Source organism: Gekko japonicus, unplaced genomic scaffold (assembly GCF_001447785.1).
Source record: "Gekko japonicus isolate JY-2015 unplaced genomic scaffold, Gekko_japonicus_V1.1 scaffold1079, whole genome shotgun sequence".
Lineage (NCBI taxonomy): Eukaryota > Metazoa > Chordata > Lepidosauria > Squamata > Gekkonidae > Gekko > Gekko japonicus.
The window spans coordinates 404,852-424,075 of NW_015173705.1; the positions used below are offsets into that span (position 1 = coordinate 404,852).

The window sequence follows — 19,224 nt, forward strand, 5'->3', positions numbered from 1 at the left end:
TTTTGATGACCAGCAAGTACACCAAGGAAGAGGTCTCCCACGTATTTCTGACAGGTACCTGGGGCATTTATGTAACCTTTGACTTATTTTAGTGCATACAGTTCTTAACAAAGTAATTCCCTCCTTTAAAAAAAAAAAGTCTCTATACTACATTAGGAAATGGTGCCCTACAAGAGCTAGTCAAGTTGCCCAGGAGAAGTTTAGTTCTTGCCTTGAAAAGGGTGTGAAGATGGCATATATGTTACTGATTACTCTATGGCATCAACAAAAATACTGAAGAAGGTGGAAGAAATTTTTTTTTAATCTCTTGTGCATTAATTCAACTTGCCTGAAGTTTTATCAGCTTTTTTCTGGTGCACCATAAAGAACTTCTGGCGGGCTGAAAAGGCCTGGGAGGAGGTGGGAGTTCAGACAAGCCAAGGAAACCATGTAGGAAGGTAAAAACTGAAGCTGGGGAAACTGTAGGCAAAAAATGAAAGCGGAGCAAACAGGAGGACTATTAGGCAGCACACTGCTCTGTCAGCCTACTATCGGTTACTGCTCTCTTTCTTTCGTATTCCTTGTTCTCACAGGGTGTGCTGATCAAAATAACTGAACATTATTTGCCCAGGCTATTCATACTACTGCTTCTTCCTTCTCTCTCTCCCCATCCCCCCATCCTCTGTTCACTTACACTTTCCCATATGGTGACTTTGGAAAATTCCTCTCCACATAGGAAAGGACAGGAAATTCTCTTTGGGAGAGAGAGGGCTGCCTATTTCTCGCTCTCTCCCCCCCCCCTTCTAGTTCTGCTGATCACATCTGGAAAGGATCTGACTTGGGAAAGTGTTTGGTGCTTGGAGTGTGTAATTGACATGGCATGAGCCAAGGGAACTTTGTTGGGGGGTGGGGGACAAGGGAAACATTTTTCTCCAGATATTTTCATCTCTATCATCTAAGCAGAGGTGAGTTTGTTTTCAGCAGTTTTTTATTCTCTAATAGAACGATAGTTGGAGGACAGTGAACAGCTGCTTTGATCTTAGCTGTGACAGTTTGAAAATTCATTATGCACACATAAAAATGCATAACCTGCTTATACTGCACATAAATAATAGACTCTGTTTTACTGTCCTGAAATACAAAATGCTGTAGGCATTGGAATAATTAACTATAGCCTGTACATGTCTAATTGTCTTTACTGGATCAATACTTTTCTAGCAATTCTTGATGACTCCAGATTCTGCTAAGCAGAGCACTGAAATGTTCTCTTGGGGCTGGGGATTCAGTGCTTAACAGAGGCTAGTGCTTTGGACACCAAAATTTTTTAAAAAACCAGAATATGGTTGCTACTTAAACAGGAGAAATCTTTTATACCTGTCTCCAGCTTGGTTGGGTGTCTCAGGATCACAGCCAAAAAGCAGTGGGGTCTTTGCATAGACTTGAGGTGAGGACAAAGTGAGATAACAGTCTTTGGAGGCGGCATTTTATGTGAGAGCTAGGATTTTTTTTAAAACCCCAAACTTAAGATCTTATTTGAACTGAGAATGAAATAAAAAACTTCTGCCTGCTTGGTTTAAGCAAGCAGATGTTTCTGAATCCTAACGTGTGGCACCAGAGTACAATTCAAAGACTCTGAAGCAGGGAAAGGGAAGGCAAATGTCAGTACCATATGAGTCGTCTTAGCAAAAAAATTGAACAGGCAAAACTCAGAACAAAAAACGACTCCCATGTTAATCTTCACTTCAGTTGTACAATTTGTATTACAACAAATTATATTTACTGTCACTGGAGATTATTCTATTTTGTTGTGTCTTTATCAGACAGTTAGAAATATCAACATTTAGAACTTTATGCTATTCATTTACAAAAAGAAATAGCATCCATGCTCCACTACAGATATGCTGCAGTCCTTGGAAGGGAATTCACTCAAAGTCTGATGATAGATGTTGGACTATAGACAACAAACAGCTTCAATGTGGTTTTCGAAGCTGGAGCCAGCCAAAAACCTTGTATTGCTCTTTGGGGAAAACTCTTGTGATGTGGAGCAGTGTTAGCTTCAAGAGCCTTGAGTTAACTGCCTTGCTCTGCCACATGCTGGCGGAATCTGCATTTGTCTTTCCCACCAGTGTCCCAGCCTTTTGACATTAACATTTGAACAAAAATCTATTTAAAATATAGAATTGTACTCATATCCCACTATGAAGTATGCTAATTTCTATGGGAAAGTCTTCCCATAGAAGTATATTCAGAGTACCAGCCTAATAGATTTCATTTCCACTAAGTGTTTGCTGAGTGATATTGGGTCAGTCATTCTCCCAGTTAAATAAATGCATGAACCCATAAATGCATGAACACTCGTTTGAAAATATGCCTTTCCTTCAGTGCCACAACGATCGATCTCACAGTCACATAGCCTCTGTCAGCATATAGCTGACTGCTAGTAAGATTGGTTTTTGCTTTCCTTACAAAGGTTTGTTGACATCTGTATATTTTTATTATTTTAACTGAATTCTGTGGCCTATGGACATGTCTTTAAGCTGCATTGGGCCACATAGGAAAGGTGGGCCATACATATTTCACTTAATAAATGATGGTGCAGAAGAAGACACTGTCTGCCATATCGCAGTGCTGCAAAGTTAGGAAAAGCTACATCTGCCAAAATTCCTTTCTATAAAACGACTAGAGAAGTAGAGTCCTGTTTTGCATCTGGTTACCTGTTTCTTCATTGGTGGTAAACCTTCATCTGAAAAGTTAAAGCTATTTAAAGCCCGAGAGCAAAGGAGGCCTGCTTTTAATTAAGAAAACAAAACCTTCTATGTTAATGTTGTATTATTGTGGAGGTAGTGCGAGCTTTTACAGTCAGAAAGCTTGTGATCCCCAGCTCATGTTTTCCCCCCCTTGATTTCAGTGGAAATGTACCCAAAGTTCATCATCCTGTTTCCTGTGTTGTGGCTGTTGGCACTTGGCTCTAGCAGGATTCAAGATCAGAAGGGTGAAGACAGCAATGATTTTCCAGAAAACTCATCTGAAATGCTCAACCCAGAACACAACTCCTTGGCTCCAGATTGCCCTAAAAAATGTAGCTGCCTTCAGGAAGGAATTGTGGATTGTGGAGGGTTTTCTCTGAAAGAATTTCCCATTGATATACCAGAACAGACCAGCCACCTTTCCTTGCAGGTAAAGTAAAACAAAACATGGATGACAAATTAGTTGTGGGAGTCCACTGTTGCCTAGTAGCAGCCTAGTGATTTAGTGATTTTTGTACAATGCATAGTCTATGGCAGGCTTATCAAGATTGCTTAAGAGGAAAGCATTATATAAAATGTTCATAATTGACGATTTCTTTGTGGAAGAAAAAGGGGGCAGTGTTCTATACAAGATGTGCAGTTCTAAATTAGATATATGAAGGTTTGAATCAGTAGTAAGGTTGCTAGGTCCCCTTGGTCTGCTGGTGGTAGGGATTTGGGGGTTGTTCTAGGGCCAGCTAGCCAGCAGCAAACAGAAGCCCCCCAAAAGGGGGGAATCCCCACCTGGAATGGGGGGGTCTGGCAACCCTAGTCCAAGAAAGAAGAAGATACATAGAGAGCTGATGTACCTTGGCACCACACATATAATGTATGCTACTGTGACCCTTTAAGTGTCTCAGCTTATATTCTGGTCCTGGGGATCCTGTTGACATTGTCCCTCGAGGTGTTAAATTTCAGCTTCTAAAAGTTATCTCTTAGAATTAACTTTAGGAAAGACCTGTGGCGGGTCTGGTGGTCCGCTGCCAACTGGCCTCCTGTCGCCGTCCCGCTCAACAGCGCTAGCCTGCTCCTGTGTTCTTCCTGGCCTGGGATCTGACAGGTGGCCACTTTGTGGTTTCGGCAGCAAGTTCAAATGCCTCCAGGAAGGCCTCCACATCATCTCAGGGCCCATTTTAGTTAGCGGCGGCCACGGGCTCTGGTGCTCCACTGCTGACTGGCCTCCCATCGCCATCCTGCTCAACAGTGCTAGCCTGCTCCTGCGTTCTTCCTGGCCCAGTATTGGGCCTCTTGCCCTGGAGGTGACACTGTGAGGGCCGAGGTCAGGATTAAAGCAGAAGAGGGAGGGTAGGCCTCAGACTACGGGGCTGATTGGGGGGTTGCATCACCCCTCCGCCCCTTTAGGAAATCTGGCTTCTTTGTGACTTCCTCCTGCTGTTAGGGCTCTCTCTCTCTCTCTCTCTCTCTCTCTCTCTCTCTCTCTCTCTCTCTCTCTCTCTCCTGCCTGTCTCTTCCTCCCCCGCTCTCTCTCTCTCTCTTCGTATAGCCCCAGCCAGTCCCATCCTTCCTCCCCAGCCGGCTCTCCTCTTCCCTTTTTATCCCCTCCTCGCTCCCTCTCTGTTGGCCCTGCCCCGCTCAAAACCAGGGACGCCGAAGCCGCCCTTTCTGTCCCCGCCCTCCTGATGCCTGCCCAGTGCGCCTATTGTGCTACACTGTGCTTCTGCCCCAGCCACGGCCCGTTCTCGGCCTGACCTGACCTTCCCCCATGGCCCCACCTTGGCTGGCAGCAAGCCCGTCCTGCGGCCCCGCCACCCCGCTGCCATGTCTCACTCCATTCCTCTGGAGTTGAGCGCGGGCCCTCATTGCTCCTTGTGGGGACCGGATCTGCCTCTCGTCTTACCACCATGCTGCCTCCTTCCCCTTGCGGTCCCGGCCATTCTTCATTAAGTTGGGGGCTGGGAGGATGCCCCTGTTCTGTTGCCCCTTCCTCTGTGGCCACCTTTTTCCTGAGCTCCCGGTTGGGACCAAGACAGACCCTGCAGGAATATACTTAGTTGCTCCTTTCCCTTTTGGCTTAGTGATTTACTCAATAAAATCATGTGTTGATTGAGAGCACTGCTCAGTTAACATGCAAGCAGCCCCATTGCAGGCACACCAGCATCAAAAACCACCCATCCATACAGTTCTAAATTTTCCTTAGGAAACACCCTGTGTAAAGAGCAGTGCAAGCTAAGATACTTTTGCTTTATTGTACTGTTCATATCAAAAGTGAATGGTGATAAATCTAGAGACAGAAATCTGTATTTTTACAAAATTTTTCTAAGTTTAGAATCTAAAACTCTTTCAAGTCCATTATGACCTGGATCCAAAGAACTACTCAACCACTGTATGTGTCTAAGGGCCAAACTAGATGAGATGTTTTACACAAATTCCCAGCCAGTTTGGTGTAGTGGTTAAGTGCGCGGACTCTAATCTGGGAGAACCGGGTTTGATTCCCTACTCCTCCACTTGCACCTGCTGGATGGCCTTGGGCAAGCCATAAGTCTGGCACAGCTGTTCTTGAAAAAGAGCAGTTTCTGTTAGAGCTCTCTCACCCTCACCTACCTCACAGGGTGTCTGTTGTGGGGAGGGGAAGGGAAAGGAGTTTGTAAGCCGTTCTGAGACACCTTTGGGTAGTGAAGGGCGGGGTATCAATCTAATCTCTTCTTCGTATTTTAGCCATGAGTCCCAAGGGGCAATTTACATGTAAAAGTGCTGTAGGGCCCAATTTGAATCAGGACTGGAGCACAGGGGGATTATGGGCCTCTCACCATCACCACCACCACTTTCTGGAGTCAAATAGCCTGGGGATTATTTGCCCCATCAGGCAGCTGCATGTACAATGAATACTTCCATGTGCAGGCCTCTAATAGAGCAAATAACAGTTGAGAGAATGGCAGAGGGGAAATCCCTCTTCCTCTGTGCTGCAGTCCTGACCTGAATTGGCCACCTGCGGTGCTACTAAACACAGGGAAATTGCAGCTGGTTTATGGCTGCAAGCTTCCATAGTGACCATGTCACAAAACATCACTAGTTTGACCCTAAGGGACACAAAGATAATGCCCCTTCTATGGCAAAACTCTCAATTTGTGATAGGACATGGGTGATTGCTATTTGAAAGGGGTGGACAATGTACAAAGTTCTACTGGGCCTATCCAGCATTTGAGTGCATTTACAGTAGCTCTTTTGATCCCAGCCCATGTGGCCTTGCCTAATCCTGACTTGGGTTCTCTATTTATTGCAGTACAAGCAAAGGCTTTTGCCCCCAAAGCAGCTGTTGCAGCATCCTATACAAGATCAGTAGGGCAGGAAACTGAACACTGTGCCCTACAAGCTCACTCAAGAGATAAGCATTCTTGTCATTCAGAGCAAGGTGAAGATTCTTGGAAGTGCCTTTCTGTTTTAACTGGGAGTCTTAAAGGCTTTAGCTGCTGATCAATCTTCTCTCTTCCTCCAGAACAATCAGATAGAAGAAATTTTCCCAGAAGAACTTGCACGTCTTTACGGCCTTGAAACTCTCAACTTACAAAACAACAGGCTCACTTCCAAAGGTAAGCTGGGGAACTCCAGGATAACATCGGAGTGCAGATAAAAGCTGACAAGGATGAGCTTATTATAGGCAAAAGCATATGGACATTCAGCACATGGGGAGGGGGAAGCAGGGTTGCATATACCGCTCCTGACCTACCCACGTTGATTTGAAGGTTAGAATAAATCCTACATCTGTGCAGGGATCCTGTTTTCACAGAGAGAGCTCTGTGCACTAGGAAAGAGAAGATGCTCCCCCAATTCCACTCTTTTATAGTTATGCTCAGGGCTTTTTTTGTAGAAAAAGCCCAGCAGGAACTCATTAGCATAATAGGCCACACCCAACAGCTGAAACTTATTAGCATATTAGGCCACACCCCGACACCACAGCTCATTAGCATATTAGGCTGCAGCCCCGTGTTGCCTGAAGGGTGGTCATCCAGCCACACCCACCTTTTGCTTCTTATTCTGTTTACCTTGTTTGTTGTCAAAACCCAGGGCCTTTTTTTTGTAGCAGGGACTCCTTTGCATGTTAGGCCACACACACCTACTGTAGCCAATCCTAATGAGTTTCTGCTGTTGGGTGTGGCCTATTTTGCTAATGAGTTCCTGCTGGGTGTGGCCAACTCAGGAGCCAGCCGGAACTCCGTTCCTGTGCGTTCCTGCCCCAAAATAGCCCTGGTTATGCTGATTCACTCTGCCCTGAATTCTGTTAATGAAGAGGATATTTAAAACTAATTTTGGAATTTAAAAATGCCATTTACAGCAATGTGCTCCTGTGCTGTAGGAAACATTACACAAAATCATATCAAGATTTTTTCAAGGTTTTTAATCCATGCTCACATGCATATTGATAATGTGTGTGTGGAGGTACAACAAAGGAACAGAAGGAGATGAACTCTGGAGCAAACCATGCAAGCACAACATTCTGTTGAAAAACCTGCAAACTGGAAACAAAACAAAGGACAATTCCAAATATATCAGTTCCACTCTGGGAAAAGAAGAGGTTATCTGAAATTCCCAAATATGAGAATTTGGATGAAAGGAATTCCAGGCACTTCCCTACAAAGAAGGAAATAAAAGGGCCGCACCAGACACAAGAGATAATTAGTGATCCAGACGTTAGTGAGACCAGATCAGCTGTTTTATTTCCTCTCTCAGCTGATGCTGGCCAATCAGAAAGTGAGTAGAGCAGCCAATCACATAAGCTCTTTTTTCCAGGGAAGATTAACTCACAACCTCCCTGGCTCTCTCTACCAAGCAGCATTTTAAAAAGTCTGCTTTTCTTTGCAATCCATCACAGAACGCTTTTGGAGCTCACTAATGGAAGACAAGGGGAAATGTACACAAAAATACACATCAGCATTTTTTGCTGATGAAACAATATTGATCTTTTTGCAAACAATATTACTCTCTCCCCATGTCTTCAAACACCATGAAGTTCCACTGAAGCACTACCTGGATTGGTTTCCTTTGGAAAAGACAGCATTGGAGTCTTATGGCATTTTTGTAATATTTATTTTCAAACATACTAGCAGAGCACTGATGTAAATAAGCACTTCTCCAGGACAGCAGACTCACATATCAGATCCTCTGTGGGAAAGATCCTAGGCTACAACTGAATAATCCATTCTTATTAAAGTTCATAATGGAATTATTAAAAATACTTTCTATGAGCAGTCCAGCAATGGGATTAACCACCTATGGAGGCTATGGGATCATCTTCCTTGCAGTTTTCTGAAAGAATACTGGATGCTTTAAGACAATATAGACTATTACACCTTGGAACAGGGTGTTCCATGCAGTGAGCCATTGTCTTCCCTTTCAGCTACCATTTACATTGTCCAGCTTCTACAATATATACAATAAGAAAATAACAATGTAATTTGATAGCCTCTTTAGCTTGCTCAAAGGAAGATTTATTTTAAAATTATAGTTCCCTGATCTTTATATTGTATGTTTTTTTGGACCAGTCACATACTTTCAGCCTAACCAACCTCACAGGGTTGCTGTGCAGATAAAAAGGAGGCCAGAATAATGTAAGCTGCTTTGGTTTGGTATGGAGAAAGACTATAATTTTCCAAGGTAGAGGCTGTGGGGGACGGGGGTGGAGACAGAAAACTGAAGACAGATAAAGGCAGATAAAGGTATGTTGGCTGTTGAGTGGGAAGGAAATAGGGTTGCCAACTTCAGGTTCCTGGACATTTGAGGGGTGGAGCCTGAGGAGGGTGGGGTTTGAGGAGGGGAGGAACTTCAGACCGGTATAATGCCATAGACTCCACCCTCCAAACCAGCCATTTCCTCCATGAGAATTACCATTGCCAGCCTCCAGGTGAGGGCTGGAGATCACCCAGAATTACAACTGTTGTCCAGGTGAAAGAGATCAGTTCCCCTGAATAAAAGGGCTGCTTTGGAGGGTTGAGTCTATGGCATTATGCCCTACTGAGGCTGCTTGCCTCCCCAAGCGTCACTGTCCCAAGGCTCCACCCCCAGATCTCCAGGAATTACCCAACCTGGAGCCAGCAGCCCTAAGGTAAATTGATCTCTGTACCTGGGAGATTCGCTATGATTCCAAGAGTGCTTCCAGTGCTGCTATGAGGAGAGAGGAAGCAGGTGGGTGGCTGGGAGTACCACCACCACTGCTGTTGCTGCTGTGTGAGGGGTGGGGGAGGAAGCAGGCTGGGAGAGTGATGGGGGCAGAAAGAGAGAGTGATGGGATGGGGGTCAAAAACAGAGAGAAAGAGTGATGAGGTGGGGAGGCAGAAAAAAACAGAATAATGATGGGTCAGAAAGAGAGAGGAAGTAACATGCATGGAGAAGAGATAAAGAGTAAGGAAGGGGGGGGCAGAAGGGAGAAAGAGAGTGAGACAGGGAGGGTGAGAGGGGAGGAAGCCAAGGTGTGAGGAATGACTCGCAGGGCTCTTTTTGTAGCAGGAACTCCTTTGCATATTAGGCCACACACCCCTAATGTAGCCAATCCTCCAAGAGCTTACAGAGCTCTTCTTACAGGAGCTACTGTAAGCTCTTGGAGGATTGGCTACATTAGGGTGTGTGTCGCTTAATATGCAAATAAGTACCTGCTACAAAAAGAGCCCTGCGTGAATCTCACAAGTTTCTTGTGGGTCTCAACTTGTACCACTCCTAATAAGGCATGATGGTTGGGATCCAAAGATTCTATACAACTAGTTCTGCATGCCAAAACAGGGCTTTGGGCTTGTGTTCATCAAATAGCACCCCCAAGCCACTTGTAGGGCTGCCAGCTTCCAGGTGGAAACTGGAAATCTCTTGAAATTTAACTTAATCCCCAGGCTAAAGAGATGAGTTTCCCTGGAGACAATGGCTGCTTTGGAGTGTGGACTCTATAGCAGTATACTTGGCTGAAGTCCCTCCCCTCTCCAAATCCTACCCTCCAGAGGCTCCACTCCCAAATCTCCAGGAATTTTCTGACCTGGAGTTGACAATCCTTAGATGGCAAACCACTTCTGAAACCAGGGAAACCTGAAAAAGCAGTTTAAGGACTAGCACTGGGGTCTGCTGTTCTTCATCATCATCAACAACAAGTATAAAATATCCCACTGAGCCTACTCAAGCTCCTCTGGCCTGCTTAAGTAGTTCTCTGAACTCCAACTTTTGTGAGGAAAATAAAATACAATCTGATATTTTAGTTAGCTAGTTTAAAATATTTCTACCCTTTTACTCAATATTTCCTTGAACTCAATGCAATATGAAGTTTCAAGGACACAAAATGTAAGAGTCTGTTACAAAATAAAAACACAGAGGTGTTTTTGAGGGAAAAATCCTTCAGGAGGTAAAAGCCCCTCCTTGCTGACTGTTCCTATGAGCTTCTGATTGTCAAAATTTTCCTGTTATTTTTAGGACTTCCAGAGGAAGCATTTGAACAACTGGAAAATCTGAATTATTTGTACCTTGCAAATAATCAGGTAAGGACATTGGATAGATGTAAGAACTGCTGCATAAATGTGTTTATATAGGTACTTGAAACACTTCATAAGTATCCCCAGGACAGAGTGTGGGTTCAGAAGGGCTTATAGTGCTGTGGCTGAGGAAAAAAATTGGTGCAAGGATCACTGCAGGCTACACTTAGAAGCTTTACAGTGCTGCATAATGAAAACTATTGAAGGAAACAGATTTAACAGGGTACGTGGTACAATTTTCTCCTTTGAAAAGATTAAAGAGGAGAGAAAAAGCAGAATTAAACAGTATAATTTCATACACATATTCAGTTTTGCACAAATGAAAACTATATACTTTTGCACACATTTGTATTCACAATAGTAGGAAGCAGCCAACTTCTGAGTGCCAAACTCTTTTGGCTTATGAAGGTTTAGCAAGCTGCATTATTAAACAAGTTTCCCACTATGAGCTCAGAAATAAGCATCCCAGAATTGTTGCAGTTTTGTGGGTATCCAGTACAAAACTGTCCTGTTGCATTTATATACAAAAATCAAAGGTGTTGCCTTACCTGACAGGAATGTGGAAGCCTATTTGCATGGGATCTACCAGGTATATTACAATAACTGTCAGAGTGGCAGGAGGTCAGATCATGTGATATGTTGTGCTCACCCTTGGAAAAGTGGTGTCTTAGTATAGTGACTGAATTACCAGTTATTTTATGTGGACTGTTGCCTGGATCATAAAGTTTTGTTGCACATGAGCACAGAGCTAATTGTCATGAGTCATCTAGGACTCGGCAATAGTGAGGACTCCTCAGGAGAAGAGGAGCCCCGTGTAGCCAACCATGAGTTAACAGAAGCTGACCAGCAGGAAAATGAGCAGGATTCACAGCCAGCAGCTGGTACAGAGCCACTGACACCCTCCAGCCATGATTCAGCAGGTGAACCTCAGTTGGCCGTTCCCAGCCCACCAGTGTCTCCTACACCCTTAGAATACTGCAGACGGAGGCTGAGAACAGAGCTACAGACAAGACAGCAAAGTGCACGCCTCCTGGCCCAATGGCAGCTGCTTGCTGATGACAAAGATGAGTAGTTGCAGGATTGCTTCTGAGCAGCTGGCTGCAAGTATAACCCTTAGGCATGGGGCTATAGAAACCAGCCAAGAGAGTCTGCCTAGCATGACTTCTGGATCTTGGACTGAATGACTCTGCCTTGCCTGACTTCTAAACCCTTGATCTTGGACTGAAGGGCTTTGCCTTGCCTGACTTCTGGACCCCTGACCTTGAACTGAACAACTCTGCCTTGCCTGACTTCTGGACCCCTGACCTTGGACTGAATGACCCTGACCCTTTTCTGCCTGACTTCTGGCACTAATACATATCCAATCCATCCCACAATGATCACAATGTAAATGTGTTGCCAAAGATATCCTAAATGTCAGGTTTGGGAAAAGTAAGTCCACCAGCACAAAAAGTGGCATTTTAAGGAAAGACCTAACCATACCTGTTCAGAGACCAGGATTTACAGATCAGTACAGCAGTCTTGGAACAAAGCTATAAAACTTCGTGTAAATTCTAAGTCAAATTCTTTTCTCTACAGCTCCTACTGTACCAGAATAACTTACTATTGAGGATCTCTGGGTCCCTTGATGAAAGGGAAATTGCCATAACTCCATTGTCTATACAAATGAAATTACTCTATTGTGGCTGAACTGCAGTATCAAACTGCTTCTCCAGTAACATCATGTCCTTCCCTTCCCTTTACAGCTATTTTCCATGTAACAGTTTTGGCAAAGAACAGCTCCATAAAAGTAGAACACAAGCCAGATTGTGACTAATATTCCAAAAGTTTTCTGTCCAATTTCCCCCCTTATGCGGTAAAATAGTTTTTGACCTTTCTTCCTGAGACTGCAGCAGAAGAAAATTGCATCTAGATAATAGGAGCAAACTTCAGTAGATGTTCTACTGAGACATTAAAGATATGCAAAAATAGCTTGTTGCTTTGACTACTGAGTACCAGGACAAGACAGATTGAGTGCTCACACTACATCATGCACACTGCAAAGGGGGATGCTATAGCGAAGACCTGCATGCCTTTTCTTCAGTAGGAAGGAAGGGCTAAGATGGAGATATTGAGCTATCATAGGTGCATCATTAGCTGCCTGGCAGCATTGCATTTGTTCACAATCTTGGCTATTTTCATTGAAAGGAATATCAATGATTTGTAAATAAATAAAGTAATCTGTGCCCATGCAAAAACAATATCTCACTGGTATAACATGATTGTGCACAAGTTTACAAATTCTCACAAATATTATAATGCAAAGACTAGGGAATTTTCAAAGAACAACTTTTGGAATGTCAATTTTATAAACGCTGAAAGTCATTAAAACAGTTGTGTCTTTCTTACTTTTAGAATGTCCTTGTCAAAGTCAATATTTCATAGCTTTTTTCCTCTAAAAAACTGAAACTAGTATTATTCAGAATTAGGAATCTTGTAAATAAAACACACTAGTAGATCATACATTTACATTTTGCTATGCAGATTCATATTTGAAGCATCTTCTCTATGGGCAGGTGGACATAAGAAGAGCCTTGCTGGATCAGACCAGTGGTCCATCTGGTCCAGCATATCCTGTTCTGCACAGCGGCCAGTCAGTTGCCCTGCAGAGCCAACAAATGGCAGATAGGCCAAAGCCTTCCCCTGATGCTGCCCCCTCAGACTGGTATTTAGAGGTTTACTGCCTTTGAAGGTGGCGGTGCCAAGATCGTGTCATTTCTGTGCTTTGCGTGCTGCTTAGCGTACAGTTGGTGTTAAACATTGAATAGTAATAGTACTAACTTCCGTTACTTTCCACAAGCCCTCAGATGAGGATACTCTTCATAAAGTGCATGCATAGCTTTAAAAAGCTGCCTGAGAAACAGCGTTCAGAAATGTTGTGGCTTATTTCTATTGTTATCTGTTCTGCCAGAGGTTTTAGCATTAGAGGGCAGAGTCATGTGCTCTTACTTTCTCAAGGGACTATCCTAAGAGGGGCAGTGACCTATTTCTGAAAGAGATTATAAACATTGCATGAAATGTTCTTGCTCTCTGAATCCACTTTTTCCATTATTAATAAAACAACAACATTTCTAATCCAAACAAAAGTTCTTTTAGGCATATTGCAGGAAAAGATAAACTGTTTCCTGTAGTGATCATTTATGTCACTGACAACAGAGATTCTCTTTTCTGTGAGGGTGATAATTTGATACTGTGCCATTTTCCATATCTTTTTGGGAACAAACAGCCTGATAACTGTCTGTTGTAAAGGTAAGAGTGATGGTGGCTGAAGCTTTCTGTCTCATAGAGTGATATAACTTTGGCCTTATATTTGTTTTTTCAGCTCACGGTGGCTCCAAAATTTCTCCCAAGTACCTTGATCAGTGCAGACTTTGCTGCCAATAATCTCACTAAGATTTATGAGCTCACATTTGGACAGAAGCCAAACTTGAGGTAAATAAGTTAAGAGGAAAGGGAAAGGAAGTAGAAGGGGGGAAGGGGTTGTTTAGGTTTTAAAAAGCTATTTGTGGACTACAAATAATGCTTGGAAGAGAAGAGAATTATTTATCATAGAAGGGATTCAAGCCAATCATATATAAATGCATTATGTTGGTTTCTGTTGGAGGACAGTAGCAGTGGAGCATCCACACAGAAGTTAGCACTGCACTTTCCTTGCCTCAGTCCCCCTCCAGCCACCATTTTGTTCCTCTCCACCAGATGGCCCTGTGTATAAAAACTGGGTATTTCTAGATCACAATAGAGTTAACACATTGTAATGATTTATTGCAAAGGTATACTTTCCCCCTTACAACTATGCGTTCCTTTTTTTTAAAAAATGAAAGCTTGGACCTGCTACTCAGTGACTACTGTTAGTTCAAAATGCAGCCACCTGTTTGTTGACTTCCAGGTTCTATGCAAGATGCTGATTATTATTATGGTTAAAGCACTTTCTGACCTATGGTCAACATACCTGAAGAATCACCTTTCCTGGTATGAGCCTGGGCATTCCCTTTGGTCTGCCCAACATGCCTTGCTGAATGTTCCTTTCTCTTGCCTTGCTTGTTTGACCTCTACAATAAATTGGGCTTTTTCTGTATTCATAAATGTATGAAATTGCCTTTCCCATCAGACCATCTAGCTCACTATTGTTTGCTTTGATTGACAGCAGATCTTCAGGGTCTCAGGCAAAAAATGTTCTTTCCCCTGAAATCCTTCAGTGACATTCCATTGGTGTCTATGAAACTCACTGGCAATAAGTGTGACTGGGACTACAGCCAAAAGTCTCATCCCAATTTACGCAGAAGTAAATCCTATATATATAAATAGGGTAACTTCCAAACTAGAGCACATATTGTTGCAGCCTTAGATATTTCCCAGTGACATGTAGTAATATTCACAGTAAGAGTTTCTCTGCACATGCAGTGCATAACACAAACTGCATAACTCAATATGACTATTCTTGTCCATAACCAGAGCCAGTTAACCGAACCCCAAACAGTGCTGTCACAGTTTGCTTGCCAACAGTAGCTATATGGCTGTTCCAAACCCAATCAATTGGGCCATATGGTAGCCAATGCTCCCTCTAAGTTGTGGAGTCCTGTGAGAATTTTTTTTTACTTTGTGAGCTACTGCTTTAAAGTTGTGAGTGAGCGATTTGGCTATTGCATACATTAGTTTGCTCTGGAGCCATCCTTCCTGAGCGAAGAGAAAAATGTGTGAGCCAGAGGCTAAAAAACTGTGAGCTAGCTCACACTAACTCGGCTTAGAGGGAACACTGATGGCAGCCCTACATACTCATTTTCTGGCTGAGAGCTGCCCTCCAGCACCAAGAAACCCTCTCAATAGCCCAGTATAAAGGAAGTGGTAGGAGCAGTGTTCCCTCTAAGCTGAGTTAGTGTAAATTAGCTCACAGTTTTTTAGCTTCCGGCTCACACATTTTTTGTCTCGGGAAGGATGGCTTCAGAGCAAACTAATTTATGCAGTAGCCAAATTGCTTGCTCACAGCTTTAATGCCTGTAGCTCACAAAGTAAAATTTTTGCTCACAAGACTCCACAGCTTAGAGAGAGCACTGGGTAGGAGATGACCAAAGATTTCTTGTTTGCTGCATTTTTTTCCCTGAGAGCTGCCTGCAGATGCACAAAAATTACCCGAAAGGCCAGACATGGTATAGTCCTGTCCATATAATTGCCATTGTGGAGAAATGTCCTCCACCATAGAATTCACCTTAAGATTTCAGTTATTGTAACTGCTCTCTGGCCATAGACAGGAGCCCAGCTGCAGACTACTTGCTGGCAAAAGGGGCTGGGGTGGAGAAAGGAACGATCAAGCTTCCAGCACAGAGCACCCAAGCTCTTAGTTATGCTAATGGCAGTGGCTGAAGCAAGACAGTGGCTTATGACCCCCCACTCTACTGCCAGGGTACATCCAAAAGGGACACAGACAGCTAATAAACACTCTTCATCTATGGTAATTTTCAAACTGTATAATATCGACAAACTGTATGAAATGTATGAAGCCATTGAAAGCTATGCTCATGCTTATCTTGTAAATCATTGCTGTTTATCAAAAAGAATAAAAATTATCTGTTTAAAAAAAAAGAGAAAAGTGGCTAGAAACTAAACTCTTCCTTTTGGGGCAGGAAGATCCAAATGACCCCCAGGTGAGATGGACTCCCTAGAATAGGTTATAAATTCTCAGTAAATGAGGAAGAGCCCTCTCTTGCTTTTACTGTCTTCCATGGCTTCAGATCAGGGAAAACACTTTTACCTAGAGGCTCCATCATGTCCATACAGCAGTGGACAATGGAGAAAAATTCCAACCAGGAGATCTAAGGTAATTATGAACTTTAAACGAGTGCATCTTCAAGTAAAGCTAGCCTGTCCTATTTAAACATCCTTAGGATAAGAACTGAGTGTAAGGTAGGGAGAGGGGACTGCATATTTTCTCATTTTCTTTGTTCCTTTGCTCATCTTCAAATGCATGAAAGGAACGTGTAATATTTTTATTCCTTTATTAAATCCTTATATTTCAAATGCTCTTTTATTTCAAATCTTTGGAAAAACACACCACACCTCTTTAGTCTTGCTGTCTGAAGAGTGGTAAAGGGGAAGAGCAGCAGAGAAGCTCACCATTCCTTCAGCACAATAGCTCTAAATTGTGAAACTGTGATAGGTCACCCTGTGCTTGCTTGTAGGAGTGTAGCAGGAGGTGTGCAGTAACTAGGTGGAGCCCTAAACCACAGGTACAGGGTGCTAAACAAATCACTGTCTGGCAGGAGGTACTCTGAGACATTGGTGGCAACCGTTACCCTATTTGTTTTAGGCTCCCTCAGGGAGCAAGGGGAAGGGGGTGGAATCACCAGTGGAGACTTGAGATGACCACAGGGCTTCTCCAACCTTCCTGGGCCAATTTTCATTCCCACTGAGGGGTGGAGTCTCTGAATCATGCCCAGCTGCTAATATAAGGACTCATAGATCCCTGACAAAGAGGTTTAGAGTTAATTGTTAGGAAAACTTTCTGGAATAAAACAGAGCAGTTCAGTTTGTACTAATCCCAAATATACTTGTTTTTTTTTAATATAGGTCAGTGTACCTCCATAACAACAAACTTGAAGATTCTGGGTTACCAGAAAGCATGTTCAATGGGTCTAGCAATGTGGAAGTATTGATTATGTCTAGCAATTTCTTAAAATATGTTCCAAAGAATCTACCACGAGCACTATATAAGCTACACCTAAAGGTATGAGTACTGATTCTATGTCTTTGGGGGGGTGGGAGTGGGATTGTATATCTCTACATGTCAGAACCTTATGCTTTTTTAGAGCTGAATATTTGGATTAATTATTATTATAATTCAAAAGCACCCAGGAATGCATACAAATATTAATATGACAAATATAATTCATAAAAACAATTAACTCCACTAATTCTGAGAGATTCCAATAACAACATCAACAGCTATATCATCACTAGGCTATGAAATCAGTAGAGGATGAACAAATCTAGACAATGCTTCTGCCACCACAAGCCTTTTGGGGGTCATTACTTGCTGGTAGAATGTGTCAAGGAGCATCTCCTTTGTAAAATAGTATTTTGCCATTCTACACACTTGTGTGTGTAGAATGGCAAAAGACCATTCAGTCTCACATTTTGTTATGCAACATGGCTAAAACTGGCACAGGATTTCTATTGGCTATCTGTTCAGAATAGCTGAGAATATCATGTCAAAAGATCTGCTAATAAGCCTTCTTTAGTAAGGGGGAAAACATGTGAGATGCTGCTCTTGCAAGTGAGAGTACATGTAAGGCTAGCTCCAAAACAAGAAAAAAAATTAAGCCTTCCTTTAGAGCAGAGTTCCTTGAAATGACACCCAACAGTACTTACTTCCCTTGGTACTTGCTGAACTTTTCAGGAAATGGGCAGGGCCATTGTAAGGCATGGTTTGTTACTGGCTGCCCTCATTCAAATAAAAAGATTTTCCACTGGAGGACTTGCAAGAACCTGGGCTTTTCTTAGTTAGCATGTGGTTCCATTCCGCCTTCAGACTCTCCTTCCCTGGATGTACAAGGAAAGAGTAATATGGTTTGGTTCTGCCTCTTGTGGCAGCCATTTTTGGGATGGTACTCACCATCTCCTCAAAATTTCAAAGGTAGCTGCAGGGTCAAAAAGGTTGGGGACCTTCTTTTAGGGCATTATGTTTTTGTGGATGACAACTGCTCTTCAGTATAATTTTGGTCAGGAAAATGAATGGAGTGCACAGATTGAGAGATGTGCCTTAGCATTATGATGGCATAAAGGATGCTGGGATCATATTCAGCAACTGCCACTTAAGCAGTGCGCAAGGCAAGGGGTGCACTGTGCATGGGCGTAGACTTTCCAATTTCCCGGGGGGGGCTGGGGCTGGGCCAGAGGCATTGCTGTGCTAGGAGCAAGGGTGGCTGGAACCAGTTGCTCCCGGGCAGGGGTCTTTTCATAGAATAAGAGCTGCAGGAGCTCATTAGCATAACTCATTAGCATATGCCACACCCCTGACAGAAGGCCACAGCCCCTGACATCACCGGACATGTGTCAGAAGACAGCACACACCGCTCCGGCTCCACTGGACTGTTTTGGATTAATAGCTGGGGGTGAGGAGAGAAATCTGCCCTCACAGAGGAGGGAGAGCCTGTACCTGAATAAAACTCGGTTTTAAAGGTGCCACTGGACTGTTTTGGTTTACTGGCTATGGGGGTGGGGGGGAGTGAGCAGATCTGCCCTGACAGAGAAGCCAGAGCTGGTTCCTATAGAACTTGGTCTTAAAGGTGCCACTGGACTGTTTTGGTTCACTGGCTATGGGGTGGGGGGGGGGGGGATGAGCAGATCTGCCCTGACAGAGAAGCCAGAGCTGGTTCCTTTATAGAACTCGGTCTTAAAGGTGCCACTGGAGTGTTTTGGTTTACTGGCTATGGGGTGGGGGGTGGAGGGATGAGCAGATCTGCCCTGACAGAGAAGCCAGAGCTGGTTCGTATAGAACTTGGTCTTAAAGGTGCCACTGGACTGTTTTTGTTCACTGGCTATGGGGTGGGGGGATGAGCAGATCTGCCCTGACAGAGAAGCCAGAGCTGGTTCCTATAGAACTTGGTCTTAAAGGTGCCACTGGACTGTTTTTGTTCACTGGCTATGGGGTGGGGGGATGAGCAGATCTGCCCTGACAGAGAAGCCAGAGCTGGTTCCTATAGAACTTGGTCTTAAAGGTGCCACTGGACTGTTTTTGTTCACTGGCTATGGGGTGGGGGGATGAGCAGATCTGCCCTCACAGAGAAGCCAGAGCTGGTTCCTTTATAGAACTCGGTCTTAAAGGTGCCACTGGAGTGTTTTGGTTTACTGGCTATGGGGTGGGGGGTGGAGGGATGAGCAGATCTGCCCTGACAGAGAAGCCAGAGCTGGTTCCTTTATAGAACTCGGTCTTAAAGGTGCCACTGGAGTGTTTTGGTTTACTGGCT

General features: G+C 43.6%; 1 protein-coding gene across 3 annotated transcripts in view; it reads left to right on the forward strand.

Annotated features, from left to right (window-relative positions):
• Positions 1 to 19,224, forward strand: part of PODN (podocan) — a 50,911-nt gene continuing 31,687 nt past the window's right edge. For 2 of the 3 annotated variants that reach the window (XM_015423282.1, XM_015423283.1), the window contains exons 1-6: positions 1 to 54; positions 2,888 to 3,156; positions 6,220 to 6,313; positions 10,167 to 10,231; positions 13,587 to 13,696; positions 16,826 to 16,982. In XM_015423282.1, the coding sequence (XP_015278768.1) occupies positions 6 to 54; positions 2,888 to 3,156; positions 6,220 to 6,313; positions 10,167 to 10,231; positions 13,587 to 13,696; positions 16,826 to 16,982 (744 nt within the window). In that variant the 5' untranslated portion in view covers positions 1 to 5. Of the gene's footprint in view, positions 55 to 891; positions 945 to 2,887; positions 3,157 to 6,219; positions 6,314 to 10,166; positions 10,232 to 13,586; positions 13,697 to 16,825; positions 16,983 to 19,224 lie in introns of those variants that run through there. The other variant, XM_015423284.1, reaches the window with a different exon arrangement.